At 34.7% G+C, this 24,435-nt stretch overlaps 4 protein-coding genes and 1 long non-coding RNA gene across 8 annotated transcripts in view; 3 read left to right on the forward strand and 2 right to left on the reverse strand.

The window, feature by feature from the left end:
- Positions 3,012-8,690, reverse strand: LOC104741628 (pentatricopeptide repeat-containing protein At1g09900-like). 3 transcript variants are annotated; one of them, XR_002035008.1, is made up of 5 exons: positions 6,125-8,690; positions 5,846-5,978; positions 4,067-5,722; positions 3,869-3,955; positions 3,012-3,729 (listed from the first exon to the last, which is right to left on the reverse strand). XR_002035008.1 is itself a non-coding variant. In XM_010462520.2 (2 exons), exons 1-2 carry the CDS (start codon positions 8,578-8,580, stop codon positions 5,930-5,932), a joined length of 2,505 nt encoding a protein of 834 aa, XP_010460822.2. In that variant the 5' UTR covers positions 8,581-8,690; the 3' UTR covers positions 4,049-5,929. The 3 variants fall into 3 exon arrangements, 1 of the variants encoding a protein (XP_010460822.2); XR_002035007.1 differs by having other exon boundaries at positions 4,067-5,978; XM_010462520.2 differs by lacking the exons at positions 3,012-3,729; positions 3,869-3,955 and having other exon boundaries at positions 4,049-5,978.
- Positions 8,898-12,208, forward strand: LOC104741629 (putative hydrolase C777.06c). The gene is made up of 10 exons (XM_010462521.2): positions 8,898-9,219; positions 9,503-9,638; positions 9,753-9,880; positions 9,971-10,118; positions 10,204-10,309; positions 10,399-10,457; positions 10,553-10,588; positions 10,661-10,770; positions 11,798-11,859; positions 11,956-12,208. The coding sequence occupies exons 1-9, from the start codon at positions 9,026-9,028 to the stop codon at positions 11,853-11,855; spliced, it is 975 nt and encodes a 324-aa protein (XP_010460823.1). The 5' UTR covers positions 8,898-9,025; the 3' UTR covers positions 11,856-11,859; positions 11,956-12,208.
- On the forward strand, positions 15,791-18,314 carry LOC104743632 (the record flags this gene model as incomplete). The annotated part of the gene is made up of 6 exons (XM_010464688.2): positions 15,791-15,797; positions 15,836-16,081; positions 16,607-17,152; positions 17,250-17,667; positions 17,782-17,863; positions 17,969-18,314. Coding segments are annotated over 6 exons (1,509 nt in total), but the record flags the coding sequence as incomplete, so codon positions are not given.
- On the forward strand, positions 19,481-20,911 carry LOC104741630. 2 transcript variants are annotated; one of them, XR_760348.2, is made up of 4 exons: positions 19,481-19,683; positions 19,752-19,842; positions 19,914-19,945; positions 20,631-20,911. It is a non-coding gene; the product is annotated as an uncharacterized LOC104741630 (long non-coding RNA). The 2 variants fall into 2 exon arrangements; XR_760347.2 differs by having other exon boundaries at positions 19,483-19,842.
- LOC104743633 (auxin response factor 6-like) overlaps positions 23,539-24,435 on the reverse strand; it is a 5,935-nt gene continuing 5,038 nt past the window's right edge. The window contains exons 13-15 of the mRNA XM_019235522.1: positions 24,425-24,433; positions 24,156-24,346; positions 23,539-24,062 (exon numbers count right to left, since the gene is read on the reverse strand). Of these exons, the coding sequence (XP_019091067.1) occupies positions 23,846-24,062; positions 24,156-24,346; positions 24,425-24,433 (417 nt within the window). The 3' untranslated portion in view covers positions 23,539-23,845. The remainder of the gene's footprint in view (positions 24,063-24,155; positions 24,347-24,424; positions 24,434-24,435) is intronic.

Below are 24,435 nucleotides of genomic sequence, written 5' to 3' on the forward strand. Positions count from 1 at the left end.
AAGGCAAATTTAACTAAAATTTACTTACAAATATACAAGTCAATGTTTATATTGATTTTAATATTGATTTCTTAAAATCAATATAAGTAAAATATTCTAAAGGCTATAAAAACATATCAATTAATATAAAGTTAATAAAAATAAATAACACATAACTTATTAAACATATAACTTCTTAACAAAATCATATAAAAAATGTTATTTTTTATGTTAGTATTATTACAATTATAATTTAAATAACAAGCTTTCAACAGTTATTATAATTGATTATAAAAAGAAGTATATTACCCTTGAATTATCTCCAACTTATTAAAAGAAACTTAATTCCCAATAAATGTATTTATATATATTCATAAATAAATATAAAATGACAACAAATTAGGAGATATCATGATGTGTGATTATTAATATATATCTAAGTATGTAAACTAATTAATCTCAACATTTAGCATATTTATTCATTAAAAATAGAAATATTGATAACCGAATAGGAATATACGTTCTAATTGTACATTCATCTATGTGCTATTAAAAAAGAATGAAACAATAACACTTATCATTATAAATAAACTTAGTACCCAAAAAAAATCAAAATATCTTTAAAATGAGTGATTATTAGATTATGCAAAATTGTTATAGTTACTCGATTAACCATAAATATAAATTTGATTTTTAAAGCACACAAAAATATATATATATTGCCATAAATTGTAAAATTTTAGAAATATTTTCTTTACCACGTTCACATATTTCATGGGTGAAATGTATTCTTACATGAATACGTTGATTTTAGAATTTCACTAATTTTTTCATAATGGTTTTTTTTGGTAATAATCCATCATTGAGAGAAAATATTAACAAACCGACTAACTCAAAAGAAATAGTCTAATCAAAAATATTAAATCAATAGATTAGATTATCTTTAGGAAATTTAGTTTAGAATTCGATTGTTACTAACATATAATAAAATTAAATAATTAAACTACTGAGTAATTAGTATATGTTGTTATGGTTACATAAGAAACATGCAAAATTGTTATGATTATAAAAAAAACATAAGAGATATGAATTTGATTTTAAACCACACAAAATACATGTTGCAATAAATAGTAACATCTATACTAGTATTTTTGCAGCAGTTTTTGCTCAAAAATGTTTTTCGGAAAGTTTTTACATTGAATGCTATTTAATGCTTATATTCATTGCCAAACAATTTTAGTTAAGTTTCTCTACTATCCTTATAACCAAACACAATAAAAATATTTTAAATATTCATATATATATAATGTTCTATAATTAATATAGATATTTAGAAGATTTATTCCAGATTAAAAAAAACTATTCTCCTATCATCTCTTTTTGATTTTAAAATTTAAATGTAGTGAATCATCATATAATACATAAAGTTAATAAAAAGGTGTATTTTTCTTGCATATATTGTGATTTGAATTTTTAAAAACAAACATATATTACTCAATTAGTATAAAAGTGTGTGTTCAACATACATATATAGTAAATTTACTGTATATAGTAAATTATAAAATTTTAAGAAGTTTATAATTTATAACTGATATATCTAAACTTAATAAAAAGTTTAAAATTATAAATATTTAAACATATTAAATTTTCAAAATTACACAAACGAGTTATATTACATGACGGGTTATATGACATTACAAGATTGAATTGATAATACTAAAAAATAAACTATCAGTAATATGATATTTCAATACGGGTTAAATCCTCATTTTAATGTTTTAACAACACCAATATAAAATATGTCGAATCAAACTGATTTAATTAAGATTGTAGTAAATAAAAATTATTGTGCGGTATACCACGGTTTACATATTAAATCACTAAAACTAACAAAAAAGTATATTAGCAAAATTAGTATTAAAATAGTACATTAACAAAACAATTTTAAAAAAACTTACTCCCGCGGTGTATCGCGGGTCATAATCTAGTTTTATCAATATTTTATCTACCATAAAACCTCTTACACATTCAAATATTTCTCCGGTGAAACATATTTTTTACACGAAAAAACACAGTTTTAAATATAAAAAAAAAAAAAAAAAAATTAGTTACATAATATGTTTGATACAAACATATATTAGTTTTAGGATTATAATTTTCTGTAAATCGATTTATCTCATTATGTGCTGGTTGTTACGTAGTTAATTGGTGTTAGAAAAAGATCTTTCCATTTTGGCTCGCAATTGAAACGGGCACTGTTGTGGAAACCGATGGATCAATTGATTTTGTTTGGGATCACAAATCTATTGAAAATCAATAAAGTAAATATACAAAAATGTGCACATCAAATCTCAGTTCCTAGCTATTTTCTGTTTGACTTCTTTAGATTTTTTCTATTCCATTTCTACTATAGTGAAAAAAACGATGCAGGTAATTTGTAAGAAACTCGTATTATTGTTGAATATACACATAATTTTTTTTTTTTTAAGTTGGCGTATTTAGGTAAATTTTTTATTTTTTGAAATATTATATTTATTAAACAACAAAATCAGTCATATACAAAAGTTGTAAAACAATACTCCTCTAACTCGGAACCACCTTTCGCAGAAGACCATGCATTTTTTAATTGCTTTTGGAAACCATTTTGGGAAGGAACAAAAACAACCAAAAAAAGGAACAAGCAAGTGATTTTAAAACATGTATCAGATTCAAAACCATGGTATGGAACATTACAGGTAAAAAATGCAGATCAGGTGGTCTTCAAGGGGGACAACTTTATCTTCTTTCTGAAAATATACGATATAATATACAAAAGCAATCATTTCTTATGGGATTTGCTCCCTTAAGATTCGAGCTTAGATCATTTCAACTAAAATAATAACAAAGTAATTAGATAAAAACTAAAAAAATAATCATGGATGTTTAGCTGTTACAACTTACAAAGCATGTGTCTGAGCTGTAATGCTTCCTTGCAGTTTTATCAACTTTTCAGGATGCTATGTTGCAAAGATGTTGTCCTCTTTAGTTATTATCTCATACATCAAATCTTTTCTACGATATGACTTTAGAGATCAAATCTCCTTTTTAAAAGGAATGAAAAATCTTGGTGGTCCATTTTACAAATAAGAAGTATCATCGTCTTTTGAAATCTACATTAGTCATTCGTATACTAAATTTGAAACACTTTTATAGCGCCAAAAGGGAATACATTTTCACCACATTGGGGCTTACTTCAGCAAGTTGCAGTGAATCCTCGTTCGACTAGCTTTCCGAACCACTATATATCATGTGCGGAGAGAAAGAATATGCTCGAATTCACAATCAAGGCTATGACACTGCTCCAACAACTCACTCGGCAAATAGACAAGCTCTCTACGGCGGCCAACAATGCCTCACCTGGAAGACCTTCCTCGTCAATGGTTTCAATGCACATAACTTCGTTACACTATGGTTCCACATATCCCAAGATAGTTCCTCAGTTCCCACAAAAGTGTATCAAGAGGAGGGGTAGGGGCAAAACCGAATTTACACAACAATTTGACTGCTACAGAGGTAATGAATGATCTTTGGGTGCAAACTGGAAGACAAACAAAGTAAACAGAACATGGGAGATGATTCAGCAAGCAAAAGCATAAGTGCCTTTGGATAATACCAAACACAAAATCCTCAAATACACAGTCCAGTTAAGGTCGAGCACAAAGAATGAATGGCCATAACCAATGAGCTTTCTCTTGACGTGTAATAAGCCTCCTGACAAAGTAATAAGCCGACGAGGAAAGCGATTGTTACCATAAGCAGACAAAATAGACTACAGTTAGATTTGACCTATGTCACTATTAAACCACAGCATTTGCAGAGATATTTATGTTGCTAATGGTGTTATACATACCCATGAGTTGAAGAGATGGGGCAGAAAGGACTCGTGGTGTTTTGTTGCAGAGTGTTTTGGCAATGCAAATCATAAGCAGAAATGAACCTAGACCACGCAAAACACATTGCATTTCCAGAGAGTGGTAAAAAGAAGGAAACTTTATACACAAATATTTATGTTTTGAGAAAAGACGGCTAAAGGAAATACACTACGTACCCATCAGTTCAGGGTCATGGATTCGTTGCGGGTGACTTCAATAATGCAAACGACCCATCTCAATAATGTGGCATTGCATTACATGGGAACGTAAAGAAGGATTCAACAATGTTGTTAATGAGTTAAGCAAAGTTAAACGATTGTTCGATTAAGGCTTCCAAGGCTAAAAATCCTTACCGCAGGACTCTCTTGATTAACCCAAAGTTTAATCATTTGTATTCAACCATTTTGCCAAAGCAAAGACTTCACAGGGTTCGGTTTCACTACATAAGATGCTAAAGACCTTACTAGTTGATGGTTCAGTCAGAGCCATCAAGTTTCTAGAAACTATTTTTATGTAAAAGTTGGAGACTTTCAGTACCTGTGCAGTGTACAGTAGTAATATAACAGTTCTCGCTCTGTCGGCATTTGCATGTAGCCAATAGAAATCCTTTTGAAGCTCCAGTAGAGATCCTTTGAAGCACCAGTAGCATTTACTGTCAAGTGTTGATGGAAATATCATAAATCCAAGGTCGAATCCTGTAGATAACTCAAGTCCTCCACTCAAAGACAACAACAGTTATAATCGCTGTCATATACTGTGGGACATACCATTTAAACATTACAAACAAAACAACAAATCACATCGCCAAAGATCAATTCAACATCTTTTCTAAAAATGAATTTCACTAGAGATTCTTGAAAGCAACACTTTCTTTTTAGCATGATTGTGTGTGGAATTATACGGTAACAAGTGAATGCGCAAGAGTAAGAAACAAGTTTCGCATAAGGGCTCTCTCAGCCTTTACATGGAAAAACAAACAGCAACACGCCAAAGTGGAAATTGCTCAATAAGTTTTTATAAAAAGCAACAGTTTAAAACCGTTAACTGGACAAGCAGAGCAGACATGACCCTTTTGTTTGCAGAATATAAAGTAACAGTCTACAACAAAAGCAGTAACTGACCCTTTACTTTCACTTTCCCAGCAACAGTTTCTAGTTTTGGCTTATTATCAGAATAAGCAGGCATTATCATGGAATTGTTGTTTGATAAGTACCTCCAACGTCACCAGGTTCACACGGAAGAAGAAAGTCACGACGAGTTAATTCCGCGTTGGTACAACAAACCAAAATTAACTAAAATACAATAAGAGAGAGTGTTTATGCAATAAGTAAGCTATCAGCTTCACTATACCCAAATACAGAAAATAATGGATATCTTTATTAATATAGCGACATGTATGATATACCCCCATCAAGGTTCAGTCATCTATCGTAATTCTAACCATATAATTCTGTCTGTCCCAAAAAGATTTCCTTTTTTCTTCTCATAATTGATAATATAAATAGCATATACCTTCAGAGAAAGTGAAAATTCTACATGTACAAAAATTCTTAGCGTTACAGTCCCTTCTCATTTGCATCAACAACTCTTTTCTATTTGCACCTTCTACCGTATTCTAATTATCAAGCAGCAACCAACAAAACATCATGGTCTATAATGAAATCACTTCCCAGAATAATCAAAATGATCAATAAACAGTGAGGTATACTGAACATCTAGTTTTGCTATAAAGTAAAATAAAACTTAGACAATTGTGGCCTTAATTAAAGTAAAACTTAAGAGGACAGAGACTTATCAGTACTTGATTGTATGGTGTCACTTTAATATGGTCCCTGCGGAAAGGAAAAATCATTTTACGTTCTTCCTTTCGAAAAGGTTATTTCTTAGTTTTGTCCAGTCATCAATAGTAATAATGAAAACAATGAGTAGAAGTATTGGGAATAACGGGTCGCTACCAGGAAAATGTGAAATAGAATAACTGGTTTCTGCTCAAACCAGTTTCCTCATGCCAAGAGCATCAAAGAAGAAATCCATCACTGCTAACCGAGTGAGAGCCTAGTTCCTTCGTTTTGGATCTGGAGGTTGTGACTAAGAAGCAAAATATACAACAGCATGTAGTTATTATTTCCAGCACCTGGACAGTTGTATTATCAAAATCGCTCTGCTTGAAGCATCAAATACTATCAAGAAGTTTGTTGTTACAAAAACTAAAGTAAATCAAGACAGGTATTTACTAGACCATTGACGGTTTTGAGGACTGGGGTGATATATGACCACGCTCAACCAAACGTAGCATCAGCTGATCTGCCTCCTCTACTTTATTGTCTCGAACCAGTCTTTTGCTAAGCTTCTCACATATCTTAACATCAGGTATCAGATTGCGGTTAAACATCCGACAGGCCACTTTATATGCTGACAGAGGCACACCTTTCTTAAGATAGCCTTCCATAAGTACGTAACATGTCTTAGCATCAGCTATTGAAGCTGTCCTCAGAACCTTTCCCAAAAGTTTGTCTGCCTCCTCGAGCTTTCCCAGACCACAAAGCTTCTCAATGACTTGATTATAAACCGTCCTGCATTTCTGCCTCAATATCATCTTCTCCAATATAGCCACAAGATCATCAACTTTTCCCATTTGGCAGTATCGATGGATGACAGTCCTGTATGTAACAGGGGTAGGATCTATACCTTTATGAAGCATCTTCTTCATAAGTTCCGTTGCTTCTGATATTCTACCTTTTTTTCCTAACGCATCAACTAAAGTAGTATATATAAAGACATCTGCGTGTTTGTTGATCAGGTACATGTCATCAAGCACTGAGAGAGCAGCATCTAGCTCATCTTTCTGACATAAACCATGAATCACTGTAGTGAAATTCACGACATTAATAGCACAACCCTTGTTCAGACACTCCTCCATGAATTTTCTGGCCTCGTGTGTTCTCCCATCCCGACAAAGGCTCTGGAGCAATAAGTTGATTTCAACTGGGCCAGGGAAAAAACCTTTTAGTACCATCTCTCTTACCACATCACAGGCCTCAGACAGTTTCCCTTCCCTTCGCAACCCATGCATAATTACGCTATAAGTAATGGAATTCGGACTCCACCAGTGCTCTTCGCTCATGTTCATCATTTCTCTTGCCTCTAATGATTTCCCTGTTCGGCACATCCCATTTAACAGAGCTGTGTATGACACAGTATTTGGTTTATGTCCATGTGTGTGCATAACCTGAAGAAGCTTTTTAGCTTTGTCGATCTCACCCAAACGACAGAAGCCATTGACAACTGTAGTATAAGTTACTACATCAGGTGGACAATGTCCTTTCGACAGCATTTCATTAATGAGATCTTTCGCCTCAGACATTCTTCCCTCTTTACACAATGCATGAACTATAGCACTATAACCCACCTTATCAATCCGAAAACCTTTTTCATCAGCATCGTTTAGAAACCAAAGAGCCTCATCTGCATGGTCATGTTTTGTGAGCATATGAATTAGAGTATTGTAAGTAACTTGGTCCGGCACCAAACCATGCTCTTTCGCCATCTTCTTCATCAAGTCCCTCACATCCACAATCCGTTTTTCTTTACAAAGATAGCCCATTATGGTATAGTAACTAACTTTGTCCGGCAAACATCCTTTACTAGGCATATCCTCTAGTAGTTCAATAGCCTCGTCAACTCGATGCAAGTCACAATAACCTCTGATCATACAATTATAAGTCACCACATTCGGCACTATACCAACAACTTGCATACGTTCTAGAAACCGTAAAGCTTTCTCCAACCTATTCGCTCTCAAAAAAACATCAATAGTTGTATTGCAAATTAACAAATCAGGTTCAACTCCAGCTCTCTGCATAAGAGTCAACACCTTCAACGCATCTCTCAGCTGACCTGCCCTACTATACGATACCATTACAAACGAAAACGCTGTAGGGCTTCGATATATACCTCTACGCTTCATCAGAACGAGAACTCTCCTAGCACCTTGACACAGTTTAGTCTTACTAAGAACATCAAGCATGGAGTAATACACCATGGGATCATGCCGATACCGCCATTGACGATCCGACCAGTAGAAGAACTTAAGAGCAACCCGTTCATCGTCCTGTGAGCGTAAAACAGCGCAGACTTGTGATGGTTTAAGACTCCTCAGAAGATTCCTCATCTGGGCTTCATGCTTTGGGTTCCAAGATGACCTGAGACCAATCAATCTACCTATCTCTCTCACCAAAGGATGCCTAGATTCATCTTCTTCCACATCGAATCTACCATTTTCTTCTCGTGACTGAGGGACCTTCCTAACCGATTTCAGAACAGCGAGATCATCATCACGCTCTTCGCCACTTGTTCCACCATCTTCATCATTATCATCATCATCGTCTAGTTCTTCTTCATCTTCTCCCAATTCATCTATCTCATCAAACCTAGGGTTTCGAATCTCTCCGAATTCAGGTTCACCAACGCTCGTAGCATTCAAAGCTGATGACTTTACGAAACCCAATTGCCTCAACTCTCCTAAATGTTCATCTTCTCGATAAGAAACTCCTCCTATCTCCGGAACACGATTAAAGACAGGATCTTTCGATGAAGTTGTCGAGAAAGATGCATCATCGTTAGAGATTGAGCAAGGTAAACATCGAATTAAGGGTCTACGAAGAATCCGATTAACCCTTAAGTTCAACATCAATCAAAACAAGAAGCTTCTTCCACTAATTAAGCTACTCAAGTCTCTCAAGGTAACACAAAAGCTCTCTCCGTTCTTTTAACTCGAACTGAGAAATGCTTAAAGAGCAAATCAACGGAACCATGCCAATTTTGAAATCAGAAAGGGGGTGACGAAGCTCTGGAAAGAAACTACAAGTCGAAAATCGAACAATAAATTAAAAACGAGGGCCTTGAGGGAAAACCGTTAAGATTACGCCACGTGTTGTACATAAATTAGACAAAAACCGTTGATATGTATTTATGTATTTATTTATATATCAACTTTTTTTTTTTTTTTATTCTCTCGCCTTCCTCTTGTGTATACCCACTTTGCGTCGTCGACACCCTTGTGTTACCGTTTTTACAATCGACTCCTTTGCCGGAATATTCCACATATATATACATAGAGGATACTGACGTCTTCGATGATGGACGGTTCGATTCCGATGGAGAACGGCACCGTTTCCTCTGAACATGATGGATCGGCTCTTATATTCCTCGGAACGGGATGTTCGAGCGCGGTACCTAACGCAATGTGCTTGATCCAGCGATCTGATAGTCCCTGCTACGTTTGTTCCCAGTCGCTTTCGATCCCTCCTGAGCGAAATCCTAACTACAGGTACATTCTCGTCTCGCACTGATTTGGTTCTCTGGTGATATCAATGCGAGTTCTGAAAATTTTCGACTGTGGATTAATTTCAATTTCCGTAAGTTTGGGATCACTTAGTCTAGTTTTGGTGTTCCACTTTGATCCATGTGTTGAGTTGATCATATGAAGCCCTTTAAGATTTGATTAGATCCATCTTTTAGCTGAGTTTGCCAGTAGAGTGTTAGACTAGTTCTAGCTTGTTTTTTTTTTTTTTTCATTCTATAAGAAATCTTGTGGGTGGTTTTTTTGGCAGGGGGAATACTTCATTGCTCATTGATTATTGTCAAAGTGATGGAAAACATAAATACATTCAAATCGATGTTGGCAAGACTTTTAGGGAACAAGTCCTTCGTTGGTTTACTCTTCACAAGATTCCTCAAGTTGATTCTGTAAGTCTTCAGGAACTCGTTTTATTGCTCTGCATTCTTTCCTATTGAGATCTCCTTTTATCCGAGTTTTACTATCTGTATCTGAAGCTCTCATAATTTTTGCATGAATTGCAGATCATTTTGACTCATGAACATGCTGATGCAGTACTTGGCCTGGATGATATACGTTCTGTGCAACCATTTAGTCCTACGAATGATATTGAGCCTACTCCAATTTTTGTAAGCCAATACGCTATGGACAGGTAATAAACATAGTCATGGTCTTTGGAAATTTCAGTTTGACCTTTTAGGCTCTGAAGCTGTAGACAATCTCGTGCTTTTTTTGAAAACAGCCTTGCTGTGAAGTTCCCGTATTTGGTTCAGAAGAAACTTAAAGAAGGCCAAGAAGTTAGGCGAGTAGCACAGCTAGATTGGAGAATAATTGAAGAAGATTGTGAGAAGCCATTTGTTGCTTCAGACTTATCATTCACGCCACTTCCAGTAAGTTTCTCAAATCCTACGAATAACTAGTGAATCATGGCTCCCTGCTGATCTATGTGGAGACTCAATCGTATTAATGCCGCAGGTGATGCATGGAGAAGACTATGTATGTCTTGGTTTCCTTTTTGGTGAAAAATCAAGAGTGGCATATATATCTGATGTATCACGTTTTCCTCCAAACACCGAGCATGGTAAGTGTAACGAATTTGCTTTGTGCGGCTGCATTTTGATATACATGAAGAAGATGTTTCAGACTTCATTTGCCTTTGTTTTAACACAGTTATATCAAAATCTGGTGGTGGACAATTGGATCTCCTTATCTTGGATACATTATATAAGGTAACACAGATCATTGGTAATGCAATGAAGTTTGAATTTTTAAGTTCAGTGTGAGCTGATGTTTACACATCCTTTGTCATTAACTGTGATTGCAGACAGGATCCCACAACACGCACTTATGTTTTCCGCAGGTTAGCATAATTGAAAGCTAAGGTGTGGTTTTTCTTTTATGATTTATGTATGCTTACTTTTTTTTTTTGTAGACACTAGACACAATCAAAAGACTGTGTCCGAAAAGGGCTCTTCTAATCGGAATGACTCACGAGTTTGATCACCACAAGGACAACGAGTATCTTGAAGAATGGTCTAAAAGGTAATAAAACTATATTGAAAAACCCTTAATTACATAATCCATCTGACGAATCCATACCATAGAAAGAGAGAAGTAATCTTACTTGCTGCAATGTTTTGGTTTGTTAGGGANTGAAAACAGCCTTGCTGTGAAGTTCCCGTATTTGGTTCAGAAGAAACTTAAAGAAGGCCAAGAAGTTAGGCGAGTAGCACAGCTAGATTGGAGAATAATTGAAGAAGATTGTGAGAAGCCATTTGTTGCTTCAGACTTATCATTCACGCCACTTCCAGTAAGTTTCTCAAATCCTACGAAGAAATAGTGAATCATGGCTCCCTGCTGATCTATGTGGAGACTCAATCGTATTAATGCCGCAGGTGATGCATGGAGAAGACTATGTATGTCTTGGTTTCCTTTTTGGTGAAAAATCAAGAGTGGCATATATATCTGATGTATCACGTTTTCCTCCAAACACCGAGCATGGTAAGTGTAACGAATTTGCTTTGTGCGGCTGCATTTTGATATACATGAAGAAGATGTTTCAGACTTCATTTGCCTTTGTTTTAACACAGTTATATCAAAATCTGGTGGTGGACAATTGGATCTCCTTATCTTGGATACATTATATAAGGTAACACAGATCATTGGTAATGCAATGAAGTTTGAATTTTTAAGTTCAGTGTGAGCTGATGTTTACACATCCTTTGTCATTAACTGTGATTGCAGACAGGATCCCACAACACGCACTTATGTTTTCCGCAGGTTAGCATAATTGAAAGCTAAGGTGTGGTTTTTCTTTTATGATTTATGTATGCTTACTTTTTTTTTTTGTAGACACTAGACACAATCAAAAGACTGTGTCCGAAAAGGGCTCTTCTAATCGGAATGACTCACGAGTTTGATCACCACAAGGACAACGAGTATCTTGAAGAATGGTCTAAAAGGTAATAAAACTATATTGAAAAACCCTTAATTACATAATCCATCTGACGAATCCATACCATAGAAAGAGAGAAGTAATCTTACTTGCTGCAATGTTTTGGTTTGTTAGGGAAGGGATTCCAGTAAAACTCGCTCACGATGGCTTGCGAGTGCCAATAGACCTTTAAAAAGGTAAAAATGATTACTTGGTCTTCCCATTAAGAAACTAAGAACATTAATATTGTCTTCTTATATTTTAACTGAGCTCTGGTTCTTGAATCTCTTTAGGCTTGATTATCTAAGTTACAAGATGAGGATGCTTGTGGGTCTTCTTGTCTTTAAGAAGATACAGAGAGGAAGAGGCAGACATGGAGAAGAAAGAAACGGTTTTGTTCAAGATGATGTATTTACTCACATGGCTTCATATCGGCATTATCACTAAAGATTTTTTTTCCCCAGATATACCTGTTATAATAAAAAGTAAAAACAGAGATTTTTTTTTTTTGTTTCTTAACCAATTCACATCTTCAATTGTCTTTGATATTAGTGTACCGGTTTAGATAACCGAGTAATTTGTGTGCAATTAAACCAAAACCAAAGAGACTCTGTAACGGAATCTCATAAATTCATCATAACAGAAGCAACAAATTTTCTCATTCTTTGACCTCTGTCATCTTCTTGTCAATTTTAGGATCTAAGTAGTGTTTACGAAATCTCTCTCTGTATGTATATGTGAGGGTTAAGGTGGTGTTCGATAGTGAAATCCACGAGAATAATTTTAAAGTTGAGCACAGGTAGTATCCCGGTAGCTTTTTTCTATCTAACCATTAATTAATGTTGCTTTGAGCTGGCTCGTGGACCGAATGGTTTTATGAAACAAGTCTGGATCCCGGTCATTTCAAATGAAAATCTCATTGCCTTTGAATTTTCGAAGTAATATCGCCATTGCCATCCTCCTAAGCATTCAACAAAAGACTAATATGTTTTATGTAGTTACTAGAAGATCTACATTTATCTTTAGCCAAAATATATAGAAATCGTCGCTACTACTAGGTTTTCTAACTTTCTTGTTGCGATATATAGTTTGGAACTATGGAGCTTTTGTCTCCGGCCAAAGGTTCCACAAACATGATAATCAAAATTAAATTGGATCTATTTTTGTAGACCAAACAAGTTTCAATACGCTTGGCAAAATCTTTTTGGACCCAGGGGCAGCAGAGATGTTTTGTCACCATTTATATTTTCTACTATGATAGTCAAACCTCATGGTTTTGAACCTTTGGAAATGATCCTAATCTTCGAAATTTAATTCACGGCATTTGATCTGAAATGTATTATCAATGTGAAATGGACAAAATGTCAAAAGATGTGTGCGAGGAAATGTAGTAGAGTGGCTTTTTTGACTTATCTCATACACCGACCACCATAATCCAATTGACGCACCATTTCAATAAGCCCATTTGTGAAACGTCCAACTGGTATTGACGTATCCGTTTGTATATATTTATTTTGTTTTATAAGAATGTTTTCGTTGTTGACCAAGAATAAAGAGAGTACAAACACTTTTCGTTGTCAATTGAGAAAAAAATGTAAAAATTCAGCGACCCGTACATGTACATCACAATCATATCAACGTTGATTTCATGTAAACACAAAAAGATCTAAGTTGTTTATTTTTTGAGTATTTGAAAGAAGAAAGGATGTGGAATAATATGCCGGTGAAATTAGTCAAAGATGTTTCTTCAAGACTCTGGAAATAATACATAGACTCGTCAATATGAATCATTATTATATAATCAACTTTTCTTTTCTTTTGAAAACTTGATACACCACTTTTACAATGTTTAAAAGTTAATTAATATAGTATACACATATACGTAAGAAAAATAGGCTCACCAATGTGAAACAGTCCAAAATTAACAAGAAGTGAAATGAGTTTGAGAAACAGTAGTCAACAACGATATAAGTGAAAGACTGAAAGTGAAAAGTGAAAAATAAAAAAAGAAGTGAAAGTGAGAGAATTAATTAAGGTTGGTTATTGTAAGGTTTGATTTGAGGATAAGGTTTGCTTTAGTCCTTTTTGTGATGACAATAGAGTTCAACTATGTCAAATTCACATGATTAATAGCAGCGTGACATAATATTTCCGACATATATGTAGTTAATAATATTTTAGACCGAATTGAGAGAAAAGGGAAAAAAAACGAAAATTATGATTGATGAATAATCTCATATATTGTTGTAGAAAAGAGAAAACAAAAAAAAGTCTTAAAGTGAAAATAATGTCATATATATAGTGTACAAAAGCATGGCTTCTTAGGAAAAATTGGTTTTTAAAAAAAAAAAAAACTTTTTGAGGAAAACAAGGTTAGGCTAGAGGAATCTAGCTGTGAGCTCGAGCCTCGCAATACGTACACACACGCCTCGTCATTTTTTTTATACGATTCGTATGTTTTGAATATTATAATCCCATGAAACTATATAATACCGATTTGTGGTGTTATTTGATAAATCAGAGGAACTATATAGTCTTACGATTAAAGTAGAAGAAGGAGAGGGGTAGTCAACGGTCAAAGTGACAGAAGAAACGTAATGCCCTTAAGTGGAGAAAAAGTGTCAGTTTCGATTGTTTTACGTTTCAGTCAGTACTGATTTTTTTTTTCACATTTGCTTTGCGAATCTCTCTACAACACAACACAACTACTTCTTCGGTTCTTCTTTAAAACTAACCAAGAAAAAAAATCATTATGTATGAGGAAAATAAATACCATTTTATTACTATTCTGAACCAAATAGGCAAATATTGTATGGGATTCTGATTTTTTTATTTATAACTATTATTAGGTTAACAGTGAAAAAAGAACTGATTCTCAGAGTTCATTATGATGGGTATAAATAATAAATACACTTTTTTACTAGTGATCTATTTATAGACTCTTCAGATATCAGTGAATTTTATTAGTATCTTTATGAACTTTTCTTTTTGGCATGTATAATTCAAATTTTGTTCTCTTTTATTCCAAACTCTTTATCTCAAAAAGAATCAAAATGATTACCATGATAATGATTAGACTCGTTTTCTCTTTTTTTTTTTTTTTATAGCTCAAATTAAACTTTGTTAAAATACTCTAATTTCATCATATATCCAATTACTCTGTTATTTTTTTTTTTTTTCTCTATTTCAATGAATAAATATAGAAGTCGTTTTCCAAACTTAATTTGGATAGAAACAAGAAAAATTGTTGTATTCATGGAGGATAACAACACAAGAGAACAAAAAGTACTCAAAACCAAAAAAAAAACTGTTGATGTAATTAGGTGACGTGTCAAAATCAGAACGGTGATATGATGATGAAGCTAACAAATGTGGACCGGCGTGCACAGTCCCACCCTATTAGAGAAGTCGTATATAATTTACAAAATATATATTCGCCTTTTGTTCCAATCATTATCTAAAAAATTCCCAAAAACCTCTATTAGAGAAAAAAGGAACAAAGTTAAAACAAAACAAAATCTCATTTGTCTCTCTTCTTCTTCTTCTTCTTCTTCTTCTTCTACTTCCTCTTGTTCTGCTTCTTCTTGTATCTGTAAATATATAGAGAGATAGTGAAGAAAAGATTTGGGCATTGGCAATAATGGATTACGAGAGGATAGAGAAGGTGCAGTTTTATTTTAAATCTATTTTTTTTCCGTTTTCTCTATCAAGTACAACATTTCTCTGGTTTTTGAATCTTGTTTGTACTTCTCTGTTTGTTTTTTGTCCTCATTATTACACTCTCTGCTTAAGATTTTAGGATCCATTTTATGTTACAGTGAGTTTCACTTCCACCTTTAACTTTCCTACTATTCAATTTCAGACATTTTTGTCCTTTCTAGTTTTGTTCTATCAGAAATTGTTTTTTTTGATTATTTGAACTATTGAATTTTCATGTTTAAGAAACAAAAAAAAAGAAATCAAGAAATTCAATAATTTTTTAAAGGTTTTTTATATATATAAATTGCAGAAGAGCATAATCTCGCCAACGAAGCTGCGAATGAAGCTAATGGGACCTCACAACAACAAGAAGAAAGAAGGATCCAAGTCCAACAGTAACTCTTCAAGAACANTTGTTTTTTTTGATTATTTGAACTATTGAATTTTCATGTTTAAGAAACAAAAAAAAAGAAATCAAGAAATTCAATAATTTTTTAAAGGTTTTTTATATATATAAATTGCAGAAGAGCATAATCTCGCCAACGAAGCTGCGAATGAAGCTAATGGGACCTCACAACAACAAGAAGAAAGAAGGATCCAAGTCTAACAGTAACTCTTCAAGAACATCTCCTTCTCGTCTTCAGATTTCAGATGACACCGAGTTCTCCAAGAACAGCTTGTTAGCTTCTCAATCTTATTCTGACGACGACGACAATAATGGTTTTTTCCCTTCTCTCTCTCTCTCTCCTCTTCCGTATCACAGTTTGATAATGTAATCAGCTTAAGTCTCTGGTCTTTACTCTGTTCTTTCGCTAAAGTGTGTGTTTTTTTTTCACCTGTTATTTTCGTCTATGTGCTATACGTTACAATTGGAGTCTTTAGCTCGATTTAACTCCGGAACTTGGGCTAAAAGTTTTTGACTTTGCTTTGTTCTGTTTTGGTCCTCAACACTTGGCTAAACCTTGTGTCTTTGTTCTGTTTTGGTCCTCAACACTTGGCTACAGCTTGTATTTTTGTTCTGTTTTGGTATAACACTTGGCTAAAGCTTGTGTCTTTTTGTTCTGTTTTGGTCCTCAACACTTTGCTTAAGCTTGTGTCTTTGTTCTGTTCTTGGATAAAGTTTGTGTCTTTGACCTCTTCTTTGTTTGGTCTCTCTGTTCTATATGAAGCCTTTTCATCGATTTAACTCCTGAATTTGGCTAAAAATTGTTTCTTGGCTCTGTTCTTGTTGTGTGTGACGTCTAGTGGCGGTTACAACTAGGGATGTCGAAGTAGCTAAACTTCCAGATGAGCCAGTTTTGGATCTAACCGAGTGCGATAATCAAGCGTCGAGACATCGTTCTGATGGTGCTGTGAAGGAAAACGATCAACCGAGACCGCAACAATACAGAAAAGGGGACATGAGTATGGCTTCTCACATGATGAGACCTCAAGAAGATGATAACCTTGATTATGACAGTAACGCTAGCTCTTCAAGCTTCGAGTTTCACCGAGCTCGTGGTGAGCGTTCGAATCAGAATCATGGCGCAAGAGCTTACCCTTCGAGACAAATGCCATCCAAATGGAATGATGCTGAGAAGTGGATAATGAGCAGGCAGAACATGGTGATGAGGAAGACCGGTCAAGGGAACCGGGTGCCCGTGAGAGTTGTGCCTGATAATGCAGGTTACGAGCATAACAAAACTAGGATGGATTCGTGCCACTATGGAGGAAACTCGTTGATCGATCAATCTACACAAAGCAATGATCTTGTGGATACAACAAAGGTTCCATCACATGATAACACAACAGGTAAAACAAAGGTGACTAACTTTTTTTGGCGAAATTGTTTGATTCTTGAAGATGACCACGGAGCTTGACAAGATAAGTATTTTAATGTGTTGTGAAGGTGGTCTCGCGATTCGTTCTGTATGTATGAGAGATATGGGAACCGATATGACGCCAATACCGAGTCAAGAACCTTCAAGATCTGTCACACCAGTTGATGCAACAACTCCTCTCCGAAGCCCGACCTCATCTCTCCCTTCTACCCCTAGAGGTGGCCAACAACAGGACTCTTCTATGTCGCAAGACCAGTCGAAAAACACAAGAAGAGAACTATCTGAGGAGGAAGAGAAAGCAAAGACGAGGAGAGAGATTGTAGCTCTTGGAGTTCAGCTAGGGAAGATGAACATTGCGGCTTGGGCAAGTAAAGAAGAAGAGGAGAACAATAAAAAAAATGAAGATGCAGAGAAAGCACAGAAGATTGAGTTTGAAAAACGAGCTACTGCATGGGAAGAAGCAGAGAAGTCCAAACACAATGCAAGGTGTGTGTGTGCTCCTATGACCTAAACAAAATTGTTTACTTGGTCAGTGAAGAATCATAGAGTAAAAGACTTAAAATGTGTTATACTTTTCTTTTTGAAACTCAAAATGTTTAGGTATAAGCGTGAGGAAATCAGAATCCAAGCTTGGGAAAGTCAGGAGAAAGCCAAACTCGAAGCAGAAATGCGACGTATTGAGGTATGTAAGGCGTTTTCTGATCAAAATTCTTATTTCCTTTGAAACTTTTGATTGGTCTCTCACACCAAATTCATTTCTAAAGCTTACATAAACTTCTGTTGGTAGGCTAAAGTTGAGCAGATGAAAGCTGAAGCTGAAGCAAAGATAGTGAAAAAAATTGCGATGGCTAAGCAAAGGTCAGAAGAGAAACGGGCTTTGGCGGAAGCTAGAAAAGTCCGTGATGCTGAAAAGGCAGTAGCTGAAGCCCAATATATCCGGGAAACTGGTCGAATACCGGGTTCCGGTTACAAGATATGTTGTGGTTGGTTCTCATGAGGCACTAGATTGAGTTTTTGGTCTTTGAGTAAACCAAGATTGGACTCTCAGATCCCCTTTGTGTAATATATAAATGGAATGCATTTTTATGTTGCATAGATTCAAAAGAGAATGCCAAAGATTGTGCCTTAGGTTAGGGCTTCCTCTTGCCTTAAGGAGCAAGTTAACCAGAACTGACAAAAAAAATCCAAGAACTGAAAACCAAATTGCTAGAGACACACTCTTTGGCGTTATAGGTTTTGCTTGTTGATAGATTAGCCTCTAAAGACTCAAAACAAAATTGAAACGGTTCACTTACAAACCGGACAGCAAATGTAGGTTGTAGAGGCCCTCTTTGGTTACACTGATACATTTGGGCTTTGACCTATGGACTTAATGTTTAAGATGAGTACAACTGTTGACACAAAAAGTTTCTTTGTGATAGAAAGTTCTGAAATGTTTTCTTTTTGTATGATTCCAGAGGCAGATCTAAAAATCTTCTCTTCAAGTATAGAAGTAGGAAGGACGGATTTAGTCACAATATATGAATTAACAATAGAAAACAGAAATAACGCCTTATGGGATATGCAGCCTAGCTAGTTGTTATATCATCATTCGAGTTCAAAGTCAGATTGTATATATAGTCTACAAAAATATTACTATATACGTCATGTATCTATGTTTATAAATCCATATCCCGTTGCACGCCGGCCCCTGTTTACTTTGTAACAAAATGAGCCATTTGCCTCATATTCCAAAGACTATTGATTTTTAAATCTCTAATCAAGAAAATAGTCTTATTGATACCTTAGAATTTCAAGTTGTTGTCTTCTTCTGCCATGAACTATTTTTATTATTCTTCCTCTCCAACTAAAAGTTGTAAGAGATGTTTGGTCAAAATGCTAGATAGTTGAATGTTGAAGTCTCTTTTAAAAGCATGGAAGATTGAATGTTAAACTATGTCACAACAAGTGAGGTTGGATAACTTGGCTATCATATAATAGAAATGAATCTGGTTAGAAAACTCTCATATGAAAGTTTGGAAAGATTTTGTAGAAAAATATCGAAAGTATGCTTACAAATCTGGTTATCTCAACGAGTTAGACTTTATCTATCATTTTTTTCTCAAATTTAATATTTCGTATGATGACTGAAACTAAATCATAATCATCGTTAAAATATATTTATACAATATACTCACTTTGTTTTAACTCGCTTCATTAGAAACATGGGTTAATTACGAGATCGGCATTTATTCTCATGGGTATTGTTCAATACAGATTTTCTTTCCTTGCTTCCAGATTTAGGCCTTTTTTAGACGATGAAAAGACAATATTGCCCCTTCTCACATCACACAATTGATCGTCTCTTTCTCTCGACACAACTCTGGTTTCTCACTTTGTCGACTCAGCCATAGAAAAGAGCCAATGATCTAATAATCTTCTCCCTCCAACTACACACAACCATGATCCCTCCCCAAACGAATTAGCTCTTCAAAAAGCCAATAAAGAGAAGCTTATGGAGAAGTAAGTTTCAATTTCTAGGGTTTTTAATTTTCCTGAAATTTAATTTCTCCTTTTTAATTGGGATTTAGAGATGGACAAGGTAGAAGAGAAAGAGAGTTTCAAATTCTCAGGTTCGTTGTGGGTCAGCAAACTTACACTTCATGTCTCTCTAATTCAAAGGTAAAAAGATCCCAATTTTTTTACATTTTTTAACAGCGCTTGACCATCTTCATCGCTTCTCTGTATCGCAGGAAGCCTTCTGAGAATCGCCAGAATTTGAGAGGTATGTGTGCTCTATTTCTATGTCATCTTTGCCTGGGTTGTGATTTTTTCCGTACTAGATAAACGAATCTAATGGGTTTAAGCATTGTTAGTCATGTTCTTTACAATATGTATGTTTCATTTGGTGTTTGGGTTCCTCAGTTGTAGTTCCTTAGGGTTTAGTGCTCCTTAATTAAGAGTGTGTTTAATTTGTTTCTTAGGTTCCTTTGGTAGTCATGTCCTTTACAATATGTGTGTTTCATTTGGTGTTTGGGTTCCTCAGTTGTAGTTCCTTAGGGTTTAGTGTTCCTTAATTAAGAGTGTGGTTAATTTGTTTCTTGGGTTTCCTCGGTAATAGTTCTTAGGGTATAGTTTTCCTTCATATATGGTTGTTTGATTTGTCCTTGGGTTCCATTAGTTACAGTCCTTAGGTTATAGTTTTTCCTTAATACATGTGTTGTCCTCTTTTGATTTCCTTTCTCTCTTTGGTTTACTCTTCTTATTTAGTTGACTTTGGATCCCACTAATTTCATAGAAACTATAAACAAGCACATCTTCATTGTCATTAACTTCTACACCTCATGATTTTGAAATATTGGCTTTTGTAATCATGAGTTTTTTGCACAAAGATGTTCCATTTAACTTTATTCTGTAAGTATTTGATCTTCATCTCTGTCACTTGGTCATCTATATTTGTTCTTCTTCAGGTGTCAAAACTGCAAGGAGCTTGTTCATAAGGTAAGTTGGCTTTCACATCATGTGTGGCATCAATATGATGGTTGCAAAGGCAGAGACGTTCTGGAAGAAGTAGCAATTTCAGACTATCTTAACCCCTATTTCCCCATGTCAATGCTTCTTCTTCTACTTTTCTTAAAACATGAAACAATATGTAAACTTCTTCTTCTACTGTGTTGGGGAAACACGAAACAATATGTAAACTTATTCTCGCTCTCAGATTCAATCAAATAAATTTGAGGTTATCATTGAAGCAAAGCTCCATGCCTCCATCAATGGCTTCTCTGAAAAAATTTAAGAGTTATCAGAACAAGACTTTAACTCTTTAACCTTAAACATAACATAACCAAACCTTTAACTCTTTAACAGAACAAAATCATTTGATTCTATAATCTTAAAAAGCATTAGTAACGAGATTGTTAAATATATGAAGGAATGATCATGGTGCTTTACCTCATGTTCATAACTGACAAAGACTTTTGTTCAGATTCTTCTACTGTGCAGTTTTTTTTATTTATCATTGTCCACAGAAACAAATAGAGATCCTCATATATATCCTCACCAATCCCTAACTAAACAACATCTTCAGTTAGCAGCTGACGAAATCTAGTGCATCTGAAGAAATCATTGGAGCAGTGATGGAACGACAAGTCAGTGGAGGCTTTCGCAGCTGAAGAAATCCAGTACATCACGACCAAGGGTAGAACCGTCTTTCTGCTTACCCTAAAATGCCTAAAACCGAGAGTACGGGAAGAAATGCTCAACTTCAAAGTTTTTAGGGAATAAATGCCCATTTAGACAATAACCCCTTAGAAACATGGGTAAGTAGTATAGCTAGGATCACTACGTACTAGCTAAGTAGCTATGCTATGTTTTTTTACAGTTTGCATTAGTTCAGTTAGAAGTTCTGGCATACTCAAGCTTGGATCGTACTTCGCTAACAATGCATGGTTGTCCGGTTGTTCCATTGCATTGAAACCACCCTTACAAAATAGAATTAATGTGATAAAGGGATCACTTGACTCAGTGAAACGGTAACAGAGTAGTTAGTACAACGAAAGGATGGTCCAAAGAATTTTGTTTTCTTTGGTCTTACAACTCGAAAAGTGCCTTTATTTACTTTGTTCAAAAAGTGCTTCAACAATCAATAATTATCACATTTGACGTTTTCTGTTCGTCGTTTTTAAAAGAGATAAATGAGAAAGATAGTCGAACAATAACAAAATTACATATCCACTCAAAACCCTTATGCCTTATCGCTAAAAGCTTATTTTGGTTATATTCATTTTTAATTTCCATACATCTATAGATAGAAAGTAAGGATTATATTTTCATTCCGCTACGAGTTTAACAGTGCAAATATCATTTTACTATTTCTATTTCTATTTGGTAATGAGACCAAATTAGAAATATTACTACTAGATAAAGCTGTTAATTAAGGTCTTCAATAGCAAACTTAAAAATAAATTATGCACTCCATCAACAAAATAACTAAAGCATGAACTGTTTTCTTTGCAAGTCAGATTACGGTTCTAAGATCCTACTCTCCAATGGATTAATATGTTCATCACAAAAATAATATATATATCAGAAATAATAGAGTGATGCACTGATGCATGCATGCTTTTGAAGTAATGAATTCAAAGAATGTTACACGTTCACTTTCAGCCTTTGAATCTCAAATAAAACAAACCAGAATTTTTTTAATTATGTAATAATATTAAACTCATGAAAATTCCTATAAGATTGAAATTATATAGTTATGACATATAATGTAGAAAAGACATATGATTCTGTGTGTAGATATATATAGACAAAAGTTATATTCTAGATCTTCATTTGAATCTATTCTTAACCACGTAATGAATGGCTATAACATCCTATGGATGACTAGAATTAATAATTGATTTTGTAAGAAGAAGAAATAACTTTAAAAAGGAGGAAAAAAGGTAAATAAAGAAAATGAAAAGAAAAAAAAAAGTGAGAACTTTCAGAATTATGGGTCACCATGCACTATTTAATTAGGGTTCATGAAAGTGCCCTAACTTGTGTCATCTATAAATGTCCCTACCATATGCACCCAACATTATTTTCAACCATTCCCAATTTCTTACTTAGAATATAGAGTCCCACCACTATAAAGATTTATGTGAATCACATTCATACACCACACATCAAAACCAAATGCTTACAAATATCTCTTTATCAGATTTGTTATTTCTTTGACTCAAGAAAATGTATAAAACATGGTCTTTCATTCATTGGCCACTCTATTATATCGTAATGGGCAATCAAACAAAAACTATCAAATACCAAACTAAATCATAAATTCTTCTTAACTATTTTAAGATGCCCAATTCATAGCTAAACCATATCCCAATCTGATAAAAGCCAACCAAAAAAGTTAACTTGCAAGATATATATTTCCAAATTCACAAGAAGTTCGATCAATCATTGAAACGACTTCGATTTGTAAGTTTATACCCCGAGTTATACATACCCCTTACGTTTACGTTTCCATGTTATACAATAATCTAATCATCATCATAAATTCATAACATAAGACGTGAACAAAAACCTTACTCATTCTAAACTTCTTTTATTGAACCGCCTCGTTTTTTTCTTCTCCGAGGCTAGGACATATATTAATTTACCTACCAATAAAGGTGTCCTACGAACTACGGATCGACACGTGTCTAGCGAAAAAAGGTACTGCTGACGCAGAATGAGATCTAATTTTAGGGTAAAGCCCTAAATTGCGGGTCGGAATATTTCGGTGTTTCACACAACAAAACCACAAAACGCTTTCACTTCTGATAAAGGAATTGGGACCCAAATCACTTTCTATGTGGACCATTAAGGTCAGACAAAGTCTTGATATAACTCCAAAATAACACTTCACTATCACATTGATTCAAGAAGTGAGTAAAGAAAATGACATACAGAGTTGAGTAAAAATATTCATATGATTAAGAAAAAGAAAAAAAAAGACCAAAAGATCTTATAATTACAGTATTACGACAGAGGGATTATATAGTTTTTTTGGTTTCCACAAAGGCAAAGGCACAACTCCCTTCATTTTTTTATAAGTTATAAAGAGAGATATTGCTAGTAATTAAACTAAGAGGATCTCACTACTAATTTATAAAGATTGAAACTTAACTTGAATGGGGTTTTCTTTCTACATCTAGTAGTTGAATGTACCCCCAACTGATGCGATACCGTTACCGAGATTCCTCGGGTCTGACCTGTTCCCAAAGTCATCACAGTTCCCGTTGCTCGGGAGCTTATCGACATTGTTGGAAGATGGCGCGGAATTGAGAAGCTCAAGGCCTCTTTTACCCATTTGCTGCACTTCTTGTGGTGACAATATCTTAATGCACCACACGCTGCTCACAAACTCCCTGTTGATAATGATAATTATGCAGGTTAGTAAACATGGAAAATGGACAAAACAAAAAAAGCTGAGATGCGGGATTAGTAGTAGTAAAACTCACGGCCAAGGGTCATCGCCGAGGAGAAGAACGTCGTTCTCTCGGTCAACAAATACAAGCTGCCAGCCTGATCTCACAGGGTCTTCTAATTGGCCTTCGAGGCCAAACATGCGAGCAAGCTCGCTTCGCAGCTCGTGGTAGCTGCTAAACTTCGATATATCTAACGATCTCCCAAAAGACCCTGACTTGTACACCTGCAAACAAAAAGTATCACTAAGTGTACAAAAAAGGAAAACACTTTGGGTAGGAAAAGAACATAACTAAGGTTTTACCTTCACAAAGG

The sequence above is a fragment of the Camelina sativa genome, chromosome 14, assembly GCF_000633955.1.
Source record: "Camelina sativa cultivar DH55 chromosome 14, Cs, whole genome shotgun sequence".
Classification (NCBI taxonomy): domain Eukaryota; kingdom Viridiplantae; phylum Streptophyta; class Magnoliopsida; order Brassicales; family Brassicaceae; genus Camelina; species Camelina sativa.

What these genes read in the sequence shown, in the direction of transcription:
- LOC104741628 (XM_010462520.2), bottom strand. Translation starts at nt 8,580, where the DNA reads ATGTTGAACTTAAGGGTTAATCGGATTCTTCGTAGACCCTTAATTCGA. An exon ending in TCAAAACCGTCAATGGTCTA is followed by an intron (nt 5,979 to 6,124) that starts GTAAATACCTGT and finishes TTTGCTTCTTAG; the next exon opens with TCACAACCTCCAGATCCAAA.
- LOC104741629 (XM_010462521.2), top strand. Translation starts at nt 9,026, where the DNA reads ATGATGGACGGTTCGATTCCGATGGAGAACGGCACCGTTTCCTCTGAA. An exon ending in AGATTCCTCAAGTTGATTCT is followed by an intron (nt 9,639 to 9,752) that starts GTAAGTCTTCAG and finishes CATGAATTGCAG; the next exon opens with ATCATTTTGACTCATGAACA. An exon ending in CGCACTTATGTTTTCCGCAG is followed by an intron (nt 10,589 to 10,660) that starts GTTAGCATAATT and finishes TTTTTTTTGTAG; the next exon opens with ACACTAGACACAATCAAAAG.